The sequence below is a fragment of the Papilio polytes genome, unplaced genomic scaffold (genome assembly GCF_000836215.1).
Source record: "Papilio polytes unplaced genomic scaffold, Ppol_1.0 DF821845.1, whole genome shotgun sequence".
NCBI classification, from domain to species: Eukaryota; Metazoa; Arthropoda; class Insecta; order Lepidoptera; family Papilionidae; genus Papilio; species Papilio polytes.
This window is the reverse complement of record NW_013527359.1, coordinates 1,971,470-1,986,417: the sequence shown is the minus strand read 5'-3', so window position 1 is coordinate 1,986,417 and position 14,948 is coordinate 1,971,470. Positions and strand designations below refer to the sequence as shown.

The 14,948-nt window shown below is 39.4% G+C and overlaps 2 protein-coding genes across 3 annotated transcripts in view; one reads left to right on the top strand and one right to left on the bottom strand.

The window, feature by feature from the left end:
- LOC106107782 (E3 ubiquitin-protein ligase UBR4) overlaps positions 1–6,514 on the top strand; it is a 34,224-nt gene extending 27,710 nt beyond the window's left edge. The window contains exons 65-84 of the mRNA XM_013288785.1: positions 1–75; positions 338–487; positions 565–646; positions 724–861; positions 1,136–1,333; positions 1,520–1,710; positions 1,805–1,993; positions 2,242–2,410; positions 2,514–2,749; positions 2,852–2,972; positions 3,048–3,322; positions 3,402–3,536; positions 3,779–3,937; positions 4,251–4,433; positions 4,714–4,862; positions 4,947–5,076; positions 5,148–5,323; positions 5,457–5,597; positions 5,678–5,867; positions 6,054–6,514. Coding sequence (XP_013144239.1) covers positions 1–75; positions 338–487; positions 565–646; positions 724–861; positions 1,136–1,333; positions 1,520–1,710; positions 1,805–1,993; positions 2,242–2,410; positions 2,514–2,749; positions 2,852–2,972; positions 3,048–3,322; positions 3,402–3,536; positions 3,779–3,937; positions 4,251–4,433; positions 4,714–4,862; positions 4,947–5,076; positions 5,148–5,323; positions 5,457–5,597; positions 5,678–5,867; positions 6,054–6,278 — 3,312 coding nt within the window. The 3' untranslated portion in view covers positions 6,279–6,514. The remainder of the gene's footprint in view (positions 76–337; positions 488–564; positions 647–723; positions 862–1,135; positions 1,334–1,519; positions 1,711–1,804; positions 1,994–2,241; positions 2,411–2,513; positions 2,750–2,851; positions 2,973–3,047; positions 3,323–3,401; positions 3,537–3,778; positions 3,938–4,250; positions 4,434–4,713; positions 4,863–4,946; positions 5,077–5,147; positions 5,324–5,456; positions 5,598–5,677; positions 5,868–6,053) is intronic.
- Positions 6,515–7,464: 950 nt separating this feature from the next.
- Positions 7,465–14,948, bottom strand: part of LOC106108094 (aquaporin AQPAe.a) — a 45,908-nt gene continuing 38,424 nt past the window's right edge. The window contains exons 3-7 of one of the 2 annotated variants that reach the window (XM_013289179.1): positions 13,902–14,045; positions 10,842–10,913; positions 10,408–10,545; positions 9,955–10,035; positions 7,465–8,480 (exon numbers count right to left, since the gene is read on the bottom strand). In XM_013289179.1, coding sequence (XP_013144633.1) covers positions 8,376–8,480; positions 9,955–10,035; positions 10,408–10,545; positions 10,842–10,913; positions 13,902–14,045 — 540 coding nt within the window. In that variant the 3' untranslated portion in view covers positions 7,465–8,375. The remainder of the gene's footprint in view (positions 8,481–9,954; positions 10,036–10,407; positions 10,546–10,841; positions 10,914–13,901; positions 14,046–14,948) is intronic. The other variant, XM_013289180.1, reaches the window with a different exon arrangement.

The window sequence follows — 14,948 nt, the reverse complement described above, 5'->3', positions numbered from 1 at the left end:
CTGCCGCCCGACGCCACGCTGCCGCTGCGCGATGTGCACCTCGCTAGGAAGTACCTCGCCAAGTGGAGAGACCGGGTACGCAGCACTATCACTAAATTGAAAAACATTTATTGCATAAAATTTAAATTTTTATGATATATTTTGTTACAAAAAAAGATGGAGTTCAATTTTGTAAAAAGTTATATAACATGCCAATACAAGAACATTCCATGGCGTACCAAACATGACAACTGACATAGTGTCTTTCAAAGAAGTTACCAATGAAAAAATCTCTCGTTTCCTTTGTTAAGTATATATTTTTAAATATCGTTGGACTAACGCGTAGTATTTATTACAGGTATTATTATCGCATGGTATGCGTCCCCTCGCCCTCGAGGACGGCGGCTGGCTGCGGCCGGTGATGTTCGACCCTAGCTCTCGCATCGCCCGCGACACCGCCTGCGCCATGGTCAAGTCACTTTGCGATTCATACGAACGAACTAAAGCTGTAAGTTGATTTGGACTCATTGTAAAAATATTTCTGACTCGAAGGACCAAAAATAAATAATCTATTTTGTTTTGTAGGTCTTGATACTACTGACTAGTTTCCTTCCTGAAGTGGGAACAGCTGGAGAAGCCAGTGAACAATTCTTACAGCTATATCAAAGTGAGTATTGTTATTTACTATTCGAGAAGTATTGGGAATTTTTATATCGATTTTAAATGTAAAATGTTTTCCTCTAGGTTTGGCATCTGAGGCCCCCTGGAAGCAGTTCCTCGCACTCCGGGGCGTGTTACAACAGATAGCTGATTTAATGACCAAAGAGATTGAACAACTGCATCGATTGGAGGAAACTACTTTAACATCAGATCTCGCTCAAGGTAAAGTAGAAGTTTCCATGTATTTTATTTATAATTAATTATTAACCTACTAATTCCTTAGCGTTAGGTTGTTCTAATTCAAAGGAGTAAAACTCAAGTTACGTTGTTCGGAAACGCATTTCTTGAAGTTACGGAACGAAAAACACTAACGTATGGTTAAAAGTAGCTCGAAAACCGCCCATAAGATGTATTTTTCTAAGTTCTTATAAAATTAATCCTAATTAGACATTATAATTATGTATAAATAGATGGTTTAATGTTATATCTGATGCAGGTTACGCTCTGAAGCGTCTGACGGAGCTGCTGTCGATGTTCCTGGAGGAGGGCGGGGGGCGGCGCGTGTACAAGGGGCGGCTGGTGGGCGCCGTGCTGGGCGGCTACCTCTCCCTGCGCCGCCTCGTCGTGCAGCGCACCCGCCTCACCGACGACACGCAGGAGAAGCTGCTCGAACTGCTGGAGGAGATGACCACAGGTATTATACTTTGAGACTTGCTCCCTTAGTGATTATGACACTAAGTGTAGCACTTATGTTCATATCCATTTTAAAACGATTAATAGTAACATATCGTACAGGTTAAGATATTTTTTTCTTTACATTGCATTTAAAATGTATTGTCCACTATTATGTTATTTATTTTAAATTTTAAATTTTGTTTAGGTACGGAAGCGGAGACGGCGGAGTTCATGGCGGTGTGTATAGAGACGGTACAGAAGTACCCGCTGCACGACTACCGCACGCCAGTCTTCATCTTCGAACGTCTCTGTTCCATCATCTATCCCGAAGAGAACGACGTCGGGGAGTTCTTCCTCACGCTGGAAAAGGATCCGCAGCAAGAGGACTTCTTACAGGTAAATACGTTGTTTCTGTTAACAAGAACCATGTAGACAATTTTATTACCAACACAAATAATCCTGTATCTAAAACATATTTTACTTTTCACAGGGCCGTATGTTAGGCAACCCGTACTCGTCGTTGGAGCCCGGTATGGGGCCACTCATGAGGGATGTGAAGAACAAGATCTGCACGGACTGCGAGCTGGTCGCGCTGCTCGAGGACGACAACGGCATGGAGCTGCTCGTCTGCAACAAGATCATGTCTCTCGATCTGCCTGTCAAGGATGTCTATAAAAAGGTAACAGAGCGGCAAACATTTCGAACAGGGAACAAACACGACTTCACCTCGAATTTCGAAGTATAAAATATTTTTAGGTGAGAGTTGAGATGGATGCATGTTATGTTTGTTTATTAGAGTTTGTAGCTTAAATGGCTGAATCGATCTTGGTCAAATTTGAAATGTAGAATTTATAGGATACTATTTTTTTTAATTTGCCGTGGACGAAGTCGCGAGCGAGAGTTGTAATGTATTTGTTTTTGTACCAGGTGTGGTGCACGTCTGGCGACGGCGTGGACGCGATGCGTGTGGTGTACCGCATGCGCGGGCTGCTGGGCGACGCCACCGAGGAGTTCGTGGAGACGCTCAGCCAGACCAACGCGGAGGCTGTCGATGACGAGCAACTCTATCGCATGGCCAATGTGCTCGCTGATTGCGGTCAGTTACAGCTTATGATATACTAGCTGTTCCCGTACGGCTTTATCCGCTTTAAATGATAAAAAAAATTATTTTACTGTTACTGTAAGTTATCGTATTTTAGGTGGGTTGGAAGTAATGCTGCAGCGGTTAGCCGCGATTCAGCGCGTCGGCGGTGCGCGTGCGCTGTGCTCCACCCTGCTGCGGCTGCTGGGGCTGTGCGCGCGCGTGCGGCGCTGCGTACGCGTGCTGACGCGCGCCGACACGCGCGCGCTGCCCGTGCTGCTGCGCGCGCTGCAGCTCGCCGCTGACGAGGAGAAGGATATGCCGCGCGCGCATCTTGTATACCAACTTCTAGAGGTATGCACACGAACATCAGCTTACAAAATGTAGTTTGTAACTTTTGTAAACTATTTTTTTCATCATTTTGCATGAGAAAGTTAAATATGTTTTTTTATACAGATAATGGAACGCATTCTATCTGTTGCGGCGAGTGAAAGCCTGGTATCGTTTTTGCAATTCTCACTTACGTTTGGTGGACCGGAATATGTGCAAGCTCTCATCAACTGCACTGAGTGTCCAGGTGAATATATACCTCACATTACCTATAGTGCTATAGTAATGTTGGAGCCGAATATTTTATTTTATTTATGTTTAGGTATTCGTAACAACTCAGTGGCTCTCGGTCACCTGACGCGCGTGTTGGCGGCGCTGGTGTACGGCAACGATCTCAAGATGGCGATGCTGGTGGACCACTTCAAGCCGGTGCTAGACTTCGACCGATTGGACTCGGAGCAGTGGACGGAGGAGGAGTTCCGTATGGAGCTGTTCTGTGTGCTCTGCGCCAACATCGAGAGGAACTCCATAGGAGGGACGCTCAAAGATTACCTTATATCTTTGGGTGTAGTACGCGATGCCTTGGAATATATTGTGGTGAGTTTTGATAAATTTTCTGGTTCTTTTGTAATTTTTTGGTATGTTTGCAATATGTAAAATATCGTTTTGTTTCAAGAAACACGCGCCGTGCGTGAAGCCGACGCTGGTGTGCACGGACTCTGACGAGCTGAAGGAGTTCATTAGCCGGCCCGCGCTCAAGTATATCCTGCGCTTCCTCACCGGACTCGCCGCCGACCACGAGCCCACGCAGGTTACTATAAAACTCAATATCAATATACTTTTTAGTGGGATATGACGTGTTTTGCGAGTAAGTATCATTCCAGTCCAGCTAGATAAAAAAATTATGCCCTGTTTACAGTTGGACAATCTAACTGTACTGGCTAAATGTGCTCCGCGCATTTATGGTTGTCAAATGCCCTAAATTGTACGCAAACATGCTGTTCACTTTTGACATTGATTGTAATGTTATTTGTGTATATGTGTGTGTTGCAGATGTTGGTGTGCGAAAAGGTGATCCCGATCGTGCACCGGCTGGAGCAGGTGTCGTCGGGCGAGCACGTGGGCTCTCTGGCGGAGAACTTGCTGGAGGCGCTGCGCTCGCAGCCGCAGTGCGCCGCCAAGGTGCAGCAAGTGCGCGACTTCACCAGGCAGGTCGGTACACGACGATATCACAACTACCACCATTATAGGTGGTAGTAGAGGAGCACTTTAAAATTAAAAGGTTAACTTGTCCCTATAATTTCATCCCCAATAATACTTCTGAAAAAGAAATGTTATAAAACCTTTACTTATAGATTAAGGGTTTTGATAACATCAATGTGAATACTGATACTATGCAAGACATTTGGGAAGGTCTTTATCCCTCCGTAGGCAGACAAAGGCTATAGATGATTGATTTTGCACAGATTGTTATCTCGGATCATATCAATTACAATTATAAAAATGTAAATTATTGTCTGTATAGGAAAAGAAGCGTCTGGCGATGGCGGTGCGCGAGCGGCAGCTGGGCGCGCTGGGCATGCGCAGCAACGAGCGCGGCCAGGTGACGGCGCAGTGCTCGCTGACGCAGCAGCTGGCGGACCTGGCGGAGGAGGCCGGCGCCGTCTGCTGCATCTGCCGCGAGGGCTACAAGTACCAGCCCACAAAGGTCACTACAGTACATTAAACTATATTTAACACGCAGACAAATAAAATATCACTTACTTAATAAACTTACTAATATAATAAAAGCGAAAGTTTAGATAGATGTATGTTTAGAGTCTGTAGCCTAAACGGCAGTACAGATCTCGATTAAATTTGGCATAGGTGTAGAGGAAAGCCTGGGAGATCATTAGGCTACTTCCTCTTTTTTAATTTATTGCGGACGGAGTTGCGGGCGATAGGTAGTAGTTAATAGAATAATAAATCAGGTGTGTATTTTTGTTCAGGTGCTGGGTATCTACACGTTCACTAAACGATGCCCTGTGGAGGAGTTCGAGGTGCGCGCGCGCAAGACGCTCGGCTACACCACCGTGTCGCACTACAACATCGTGCACGTGGAGTGCCACATGGCCGCCGTGCGCCTCGCGCGCGCCAGGTAACACCGTTTACCATAATTTGATGCATCCTCTAGTATTTTCTTATTTCACAAAGTACACATTAAAAGTAATACATTTAACAGGGACGAATGGGAGAGCGCGGCGCTGCAGAACGCGTCTACTCGGTGCAACGGTCTGCTGCCGCTGTGGGGGCCGCACGTGCCAGAGTCCGCCTTCGCCAGCTGCCTCGCCAGGCACACCACATATTTACAGGTTAGATATAAGTTTCGGTGCCATTTTACGCAAATAACATTGTATATATAAACATATATTATTGTGTATAGGAATGCACGGGTCACCGCGACATCGGATACACGTGCACGGTGCACGACCTGAAGCTGCTGCTGGTGCGGTTCGCCCGCGGGCGCACCTTCCACGACGATACTGGCGGCGGCGGCCCGCTCTCCAACATGCAGCTGGTGCCCGCGCTGCTGCACATGGCGCTCTACGTCATCAACACGTGAGTGCACAACCACCACCAACGTACAAGTACATTAAACACACGATTGCTGCACATATACTTACACTTAATAAAGAACCTCTTTAGTAGCATTTTTGTCATATATTTAATATAAAACACATGATGATTGCAGAACACGTGCGGCGGCCCGCGAGGTGGGCGCGCTGGAGGCGTCGCTGGCGTGGGCGCCGGCGCGGCTGCTGGAGGCGGCGCACGACGCCGACGGACCAGTTTACTACGCAACGTTCATGCTGTTGCTTTACCCACACGCTAAGTGAGTGCAGCAATACATCACAAAATATTACTCCAGCGATCTAGTTGTAAACTACCTATTTATTTGTACGTGTCGTTTAGATGGCAATCCCTGCGCGTGTCGGTCCTGAAGCGGCTGCTGGTGACGGCGCACGTGCGCGCGGTGGCGCCCGCCGGCCCCGCCATGCGCGCGCTGGCGCAGGAACACCGCGCACCCAAGCAATGGGCTGACTACAAACCTTACGCTATATTCTTCGCTATCATTGATTTACTGTACACGGTCATGTTTAAGGTACGAATTGTAGTTGCAAATATTTTTTTAATTTTAAACCTACGTATTAAATAATATACTCATCCTTTGACTCTTAAATAGTTTAATTAGTGTTTCCAATAGATAGGGTTTCAATTCGAAGAGAAATTCGATTAAATTTTTTTGTTTCTATAGCAGCAGTGTAACAAAGGCGTGTATTTGTTACAGAACGTGTCTGCAACAACAGTGGAGCAGTGGCCGGTGAAGCTGGCGGAGTACATCCGGCACAACGACGAGGCGAACGCGAAGGCGGCGGAGCGCATCGTGGCCACGCTCACTGACGAGCTGCTGCCGAGCGCGTCCTTCGCGGAGCTGTGCGACGCGGCCGGCCTGCTGCGCGACCTGCCCGACCCTGACGACTTCCTGCGCGCCGCCATAGAAGAGCTGCCATGAGACAGGCCCCCCGCGCCCGCCGCGCCCGCCGCGCCGCGCCCGCACCCCTCGCACTGCCTCGCCTACCGCGGCTGCATGCCCTGCTGACTCACCCCCACCCCCCTCCCCCTTACCCTCTCCGCAAGTGTGATATTATTGCTTATTAACAATATTTAACCGATGTAATACTTATATAGAAAATTTAAAGTCTCTATTGTAATGTGTAGTGTTAAATTAATAAACGTTTTCGGCATTTATACTATTGTTTTCATTTTAACCCTTAATTTGTTTGATAATGTCCAGTGACACGAACAACTAATTAAAAAATATACTGAACTAGTTTAGAGAAAAACATGTAAAATTTTAATTTCAGTGTGTTGGAATTGTATTTTTTTAAGAGTGTAATGACTACCCTGAGTTGTAAATGTTTAGAAAAAGATGTAGGTCGTTACTTGTAAGGCAACAGATGTGCAGATAAAGACCCCGAGGAGTCGAAGGTGAAAAGTGTTAAAACTGCGCGGGCGACGATGATGTTGATAGCGCGCTCTGTCACGAACATTGTGAAACCGCGAGGGTTGAACTCGTGACGAGAGATGCGATTTGATACAGCATAAATAACTTTAGACGTGTAATAAAAATAATGTCTCTCGTGATTTTGTATAAGTTTTAACCCAATTCAAGGGTACATAAGCACATGAAATTGAGACCACCAGCCTTCCTTCAATAAACAATTTGCACTACAAAATAAATATGACCAACAAATCGATTTCACGGAGATCATCTAAACTCGATTCACTCGATTGTCACCGTTACTTCAAAACGATTCGTCTCACATGCGTTGCATTGAAAATGATAAAGGACAAGGCCGACTCTTTACACTCGTGTATGTTTGACCCACTTTGGCACAACTTGCTATTGCCATGAGAACATGGTGACAGGGTAGATTGTAATAATTTTGTTTTATCTACAGTAATTATTAAATAAAAGAAATTCCAGTTAACCAATAGCTGCGTAAAACAGAACGTTTCCGTTATTTTTAAAATTTTGTTTTATCTACAGTAATTAATAAATAAAAGAAATGAATGCCACTTTACCAATAGCTGCGTGAAACAAAACGTTTCCATTATTTTTTAAACAGATGAAATATGAAATTACTATAATCCGCTTTATTTACTGTAATTATGCTTTGTAAATAAAAACAACCAAATAATTTTTACTTATTTATTATATAAAAGATATTTCACGTGAGTTTAGTCCGACATAATAAATTATATTAAATAGAAATAATGTTAAATTCACAATGACAGACAACACTACGAGTATACAGTTTGTGTAGAAAACATCTTTTAAATTGAATATTATTACGCTTGGTATCCACTAAAGTACAGTGCGCAGTTTTAAGTTATAATTTCATTAATTAGCAGGTATTTTCTTTATTCGGACGACTCTAGTAGATATCAAGCCTAAATCCCGATCTATAAATAGACTTAAAGTAAACCCTATCTTAACACCTAAATATTATCTTACATACGACCAATATAGTCTTTTACAATATTTCAGTTATTGTTCTGTTAAATCAACAAGTGGCGTATCGTTTATAAATATCGACTTTGGATCGTTCCAAACATATTAAATAATAGAATCGATCGTAACAGACGCTCATTGATAAATTATGAAATATTCGTGAGAGAATGTCACAGTTTGAATGTCATAGAGATGTACATCTATCAATGAGCATGTACGATGTAACCATTAACCTCTCACAATACCCTTCGAGCTAAGACATTGGAAGTCTTCATTTATAAAAATGAATATAAAACAATAACGCAAATTAAAATAAACTGTGCAAAAAAGAACAAGGACTAAGAGTCTGTAGATGTTGAAAGAAATTTTAAAAATACTTTATATTTATCTTTCGTTCTGTTTTAAAAATAAATACGAAATAAGTTAGGCGAAATACAGTTACGTTCAAATGACATTTCACAAATATTTTAAGTTTAACTATCTTTAGGTTCCTCATACCAAAACATTAATCAGCGTATTCGGTATTTGTACTACTGTTAGGGTGCTATGCGAGAGGTTAATTGTAGCTAAGGCACTAGCATGAATTCGAGACGCTTAGAAGTCGTAGGAGCCGCTCTCGCCGCCCTTGCCGATCCAGAAGATGAACCTGTACACCAGGCCGGCAACCACACCGCCCACGATCGGTCCCACCCAGTACACCTGCCGACAATAAACATTTATTATAGATATAACGAAACCAAAGATAATGAGAGTGAATGAAAGACAGGTGCAGGAGAGAGATAAATATATTCACTCTCTATTAGTTAAGCGAAGTAAATAAAACATCTTTAAATTACATTCATATTTCAATTACTATCTCATAAAAGTAAACAAAAGTCCAGATTCATTTATCTTTCAATCATGTTTCCATCTAGATATTATCCAATTTCATTTTATTCGAGAGATTTGAAATCATTGTGCGTGTATAAAATGATGCAGGAAGGAATTATGTTCACTTTCATTGTTCTCTATTCACGCTCAGTTCGCCGCAAGTGCGGACATGTGTTGTATAGAAAGGTTCGGTCCACGCTTTCTGTATCGTGTATGAGAAAGCTTCACAATGGACTCGTTACTTTGTAATTTCGCGGAAACTGTGTACATCTAGATTGTACCCTTTTAATGTTGGAAACATTAAAATTAAATCTCGTGTTCACGTTCCAGAAATTAAAAGATAGTTTACACTTAGAAGGATAAGTGTTTATGAATATAAGGTATATGATATTACATTGATATTGTGAAGTATTTTTATAGAGGATGTGCCTTTTTCGACTTACTAATGAATGTTTTAACACTTTATAATCATATATCTAACAAATCAATTATAACTGCAGCTTGTATATAACTATATGACATTTCAAAGATTCAGACGTTTCATAACTATTTCAATAATTTTAATACTTTTCAATTCTGAAATATGAATAATAAAATATAACAGCATGTCACTAACACAATAAAATTTCAATTAACTTTTACGATTCGAATTCGAATTGCACATCACTATGTCTGCAAAACGCGAATAATGTCGTAAGCGAACCGGTAACAAAAACAAAAGCTAGATTCAGATTGTCGTTATGTAACACGCTAGATGCATATGATCATGCACATTATGTCTCGTAACATCTGCACATCTGACACTTGCAGACATCACGTGACTTCGAGTGAAAGTGAGTGTTATCGATTCGATACACCTCACTAGTAACTACCGATAGTCGATAAAACGTTAAATTTTATTATCGACAACACTAATCCGTTTATAAATGCAACTTCTAGCGTCAATAAAAATAATTTAAAAAAGAAAACCTGCATACTTTTACTTTCGCTTTCAAATATCGTGAACATTACAATAAATAATAACTGTGTTATAAACTTAACTGCTTATCAGCTATATTAGATTTTATACCTTCGGTTTGATTATGATTTTTTAAATGAATGTTACGCAATAAGACTTTAACTTTTTCTTAATTTAAATAAATAAAACTAAATTGTCTTCGAAGCATAAGTTTTAACTGTAAACGTTACAAAATACTACAGCATATGAAATAAACTACATAAAACGTTCTTTCTTTTAGTAACAAGCGTTTACTTTCTATACATAAAGCCTGATGTAATTAAGACATAAGTAAAAAGTACATACCCAGTGCGAAGTCCAGTCGCCCATTACGAGGGCAGGGCCGAAGGAACGCGCAGGGTTCATGCTCGAGCCAGAGAACGGGATCTGTTAACGAAGGAACATTAGACATGTGTTTGTATAAGACATGAGTTAAATTTCCTCACGTAGATACGCAGCCATTAAAAAGTCATATGTGTCAACACAATGTTGGACAGGATTATGAAAGGCGGTGCTCAACACAACATTTGCGCTCATCAGCCCGAGACATAACATGGTGCGCTTGTTAGCTTATAGGACCTATTCAGACCAGAACGAGGTAATTCTAGACCACTCCAGAGTTGTGAACTTTGGTAATAAATGTGATCTCACCGCTTCCTTTTAATGGATTAGATTTTGTCTGTAATAGACCATCTAATGTTTAGTTACTTACTATGTAGTTTTTATTTCAATAACGCTAGATGGTGTATTAGTACTTACGCATGCGGCATGGCAGGCGGTGATGCTGAGTCCGATAGCGAGAGGCGCAGAGCCCCTGAGGTCCGTGCGGCCGCCGTCACACACGCCCTGCACCACCAGCACCAGAACGAAGGTGATCAGAGCCTCCACCAGCAAAGCCTGCACATAAAACATACATATAAAGTACAGGCAATAAAACTACATTGATTGAGAAGAAACTTTGTTTCTTCTCGAAATCGACAGATGGCACTAACTGTTGCAGTGGCAAACACTGTTAATGTATCCGTAGTATTATACAACATTTAGGACCTGTTCCACCACTAGCTGAGGCTCAGATAGCTTAAAAATGACGTTACTGTCAGATAAGGGAACAAAATACGATATTTTGATTGTAATCAGAGAATTTACAATTTGGTGGGACAGGCCCTTAAAAGTTTAAGTAACAATAAGCATACCTGTCCGTCAGTAACTCCTGGTCCAGGTAAAGTCATACCGAAACCTCCGACAACATTCTCGGGGACAGCGAGCTGCAGCAAAACATACATTGTTACAACAAAACAACATTTATGGTGTCAATCAAATTGTAAATAAAAAGGTGTTGGTTAAGTACAAATAATGCGCAGTTTCCACGTACTGGTTTTTATTTGGGCTTGTATATGAAGTGCATGTTGTAGGTATATAAAAAAAGTAAATGTCGTTCGATTTCTCGAAGGTGTAGATGTTTACATTAGTCATTGCATGGTCTAGAAGTTTCCAGTAATCCTGTTTAATCTCATAATTATAAAGTTTATTTATTTTTAATTGTAATTTTACTCTTTAACAAATACGACGTACAATGAATCATAATTAGTCACTTCAATATTCAGACGTTAAGCATTTTTATAATACGATCGATTTTGTAGATCTTAGGTCAAGGTTCTTTCAATGTAATAAATTGCGATGTCAATATTAATTAGTAAAAACATTAAATTTTTAAGCTGCATCTGATTTATTTATACAACACATAATTACAATTGAGTAATGAAATGTAATTTCGATTATTAATTGAGTTCGGAATACATTTAAACTACAAAGTAATCTAATGAGAAATGCAAAGGTACTGTTTAAAAGTACATATGCAATTTGTACTCGTTTAACACGTAACATGATATTAACGATGCTTGTGAACTGATTACATCTAATTACTGTGTATGTACTTTACGTGTACAAAACAATCATGTAGCGTCGTCATTAGTAAAGATGTAAAAAGATTTTACTTCATCCAATCTTAAATCATTTACTAATTTACTGTGATTAATTTGTTCTGAAGTTTTAGAGTAACACATAAAATTTATTTTAAAAACTGTATTACACTCGACAAACAATTAAATATAATAAATAAAGTAACATGTCTCCAATTCATTAAGCCCAATGATACCTATGTATTATTCTTTAGCACGGATAATGAACTTGCGACGTAACGTTTGTGAAGCGCGTGATGAGCTTACGAGAGGTCGCTAACTTCGCACAGCTTTCGATTATAATCATAGATCATGCATCACGGCGCGAAGGCGGTAGGGCTACCACTTCAGTTTAAACAATCTATACTAATAAAATAAAGCGTAAACACACACTTCTTTGTTGCCTAAGATGTCAGCAATAAGAGGATATTTTCGAATAACTCTTCTTTTAATAAAAAGCCCTACACTTACGTCACGCTTTAGGCTATATATTTTCACGCCGTTAAACTTAAGGGTAAATATTTTGGATAAAAACCCTAATGTGGGAAAGATACCATAAGTTATTGCTAAAAAGGAAGCAAAGTTGCCATGGTTTGACATCATTTCATGTCATTTTGACATTTGACAAATGTTAACAATAAAATGAAATTTTTATAATTTTACGAGGATGAAGTCGCATGGGAACAGCTAGTTTTTAATATTTTAATAGTGCATTAGGCTACGTGACATTTAGGGACATTTGAAAAGTCAATGAACGCCGATTTTCTCGTAAGAATAATTTTTTTTCACTATGTAGGCATTTGTTTTTTTAAAGAGGTTGTCAAGTCAATGGTTGTCGTTTTTCGCCATTAGTGTTCAGGTGTAGATTTAATAAAATTCGTCAACCCTAGCTTGTACAGTCAGCAAACTAGTTAGCCGACTGAAGGCCGATGCTCTAATTCATTTCTTTATTCAAACATCATCAGTGTCAGGGCGAGCGACACTTTTTGTACTGCTCACATGTTAGTGAACGTTAAGCGGAATGGTAATAATTAACCGTGGGTTTACACTGACGAGACATTCGTGTTATAACAAAATGGTAACAAGTTTTTTCTTAAATGTTTCGTTATAACGTTAACAATTGTTATGTAACTTCCCTTTATTAATTAATATTTCTGTTATGTAATAGTTTGTAAAGGTGCGTACACATAAACCAACCTTTGAATGACATATTTTATTTCATTAAAGTTATTTAAAAGAAATATGAGAACTTTAAATTGATATCAACGTTAAGTTATGAAAGTAATTTTCATTTAAGTTAGACGCTAAGTTTAACAAATAGTGTTATACTTTAAGACGTAATGCAAGCTCTATATGGTGCTTAGAATGTCGATGTGAATAGTATCGACTTGTTAGCCATACATGTTAATTAATGCGACTCTGTAATAAGTTAAGACAGAGATCTTGCGTTACATAAGTTACTATGTCATGAGATACAATAATTAAAAAAAAAACAAAAGCTATATAAAACCAATTAATTTCAAACATTTTGCAGTACACAATATATTGGTATCTCAATTATTTAAATGAGATTGAGTGAGACGAATATATATTTAAGAATAATTCGTTAATAAAGATAAGATACATACTTGTGTATGTTCTTTTGAAAGTATTAAAAAGATTGCCAATTAATATACTCGATAATTGCGATTTATTAAAAACCTATTACGTTCATCGTTCAATCGTTCATCGTTCATCAACCAATTAACGTAACACACGCTCATAAATTTATGAGCGTGTGTTACGTTAATTACCTTTTCATTATTATTGAAATTAACGTGAATTGCTCTTTAAAAAAGTGTTATACAAAGGGAGATTTAATCCTATCATTTGTCCGACACAATGCATCACTTTTCTCACATCAACCGTCGTCCATTTTCCGCATTCATTATTTCCAGTCATTACAAACTTATTTAGTAACCTAGGATGTAGATGATACACATTTTATCTTCTTCACATTCTTGTCTTCATTCTACAGCATCGTTAAGATATTTGACGTCTTTAAATACCAGTCTATGTGTTCATAAAAATAGCTGCAAAGCTTAAGAAGTAATGGATGGGGAGATAACCGTTAGGGACAAAATTCTCTAATACCGTGTCTCTGTCTGACGTCTGTTTTACGGTATGAACAAAGAATAATCTTTTGGCTGATCATTGTATTATTAAAAAAAGTTACGGATTACGGAGTACGACACAAGCCACTAGCTCCTCCGTTATTTTGACAATCAGAATGAATTAAAAATGTAGATAACTTACCCTGATGAACGCAGCTCCCGCGACCGCGCCTACCGCTTGTGCGACCACGTACAGCAATGCTTTTAGCAGCTTGATGTCACCAGATACGAACAGACCGCACGTCACTGCTGGGTTGATGTGCCCGCCAGACACGTGCCCGATCGCCTGCGGAACGAACAAAGTTTTATGAGTATTGACATTGGGAGAAAAACTGTACTAAGCACAGTATCCCAAAATTATTGTCTACACACTTCGGTAAAAGAAAACTTGTTGAAATACAGATGCTTCGTCTTTAACAATTATTTAACTGAAACAAAGGTTTTACAAATACAGATTATTATCTTTAAGTAACCTTTAGTACTATTAACAGAGACCTTTTCGCCTGAGAGTGCGACTCGTTGACGGCGTGCGCTTCAACACCGATACACATCTAAACATCGCAATGTAAATCTTAATTAGAGACACGCTTTGTTACCTATTATTGGCATAGACATCGATAGTATACCGAGTAAATTAAATTGGTGAATTTAAAAAAAAAATGTGAAAAAGTATATGCATAAGAAGGAAGTGATTTCTAATATGACGATTGTTAGAAATGAATAGAAGTGACCCACTGAGGTAAGCCTCTGTAGAGAAAAGGGCAGGTAGATAAATAAATAAAACCTTAAAAGGCGCAGAATATGCATCAATAAATTTATCTCACTAATGTAAAAAAGACCTTTGTAATAGAGTTAACTTGTATTTTAATCGATATTAAATATTCGTGACTACGATTCTATAGGGAATTTAGATGGTCGCACTAAGTGACCTCAGCTAAGATTATAACATGTACTTCAAATATATTACGCAAATAAATTAAATGCAATTTGAATGTTAAATGTACGCATTAAATTATTTAATAAATGCATCCGTGTTTATAGTTCAATCAGGTCATTGTGAAACAATTTTGAAGAGATCGAAACTATTTTTATAAGTAATCCGGAGTTATAAGTAAACAATATTCAACATTGTTAATTACATCTAACAACAATTTCTTTCTTCTTTTTTTACGTACAAGGACACAAATAA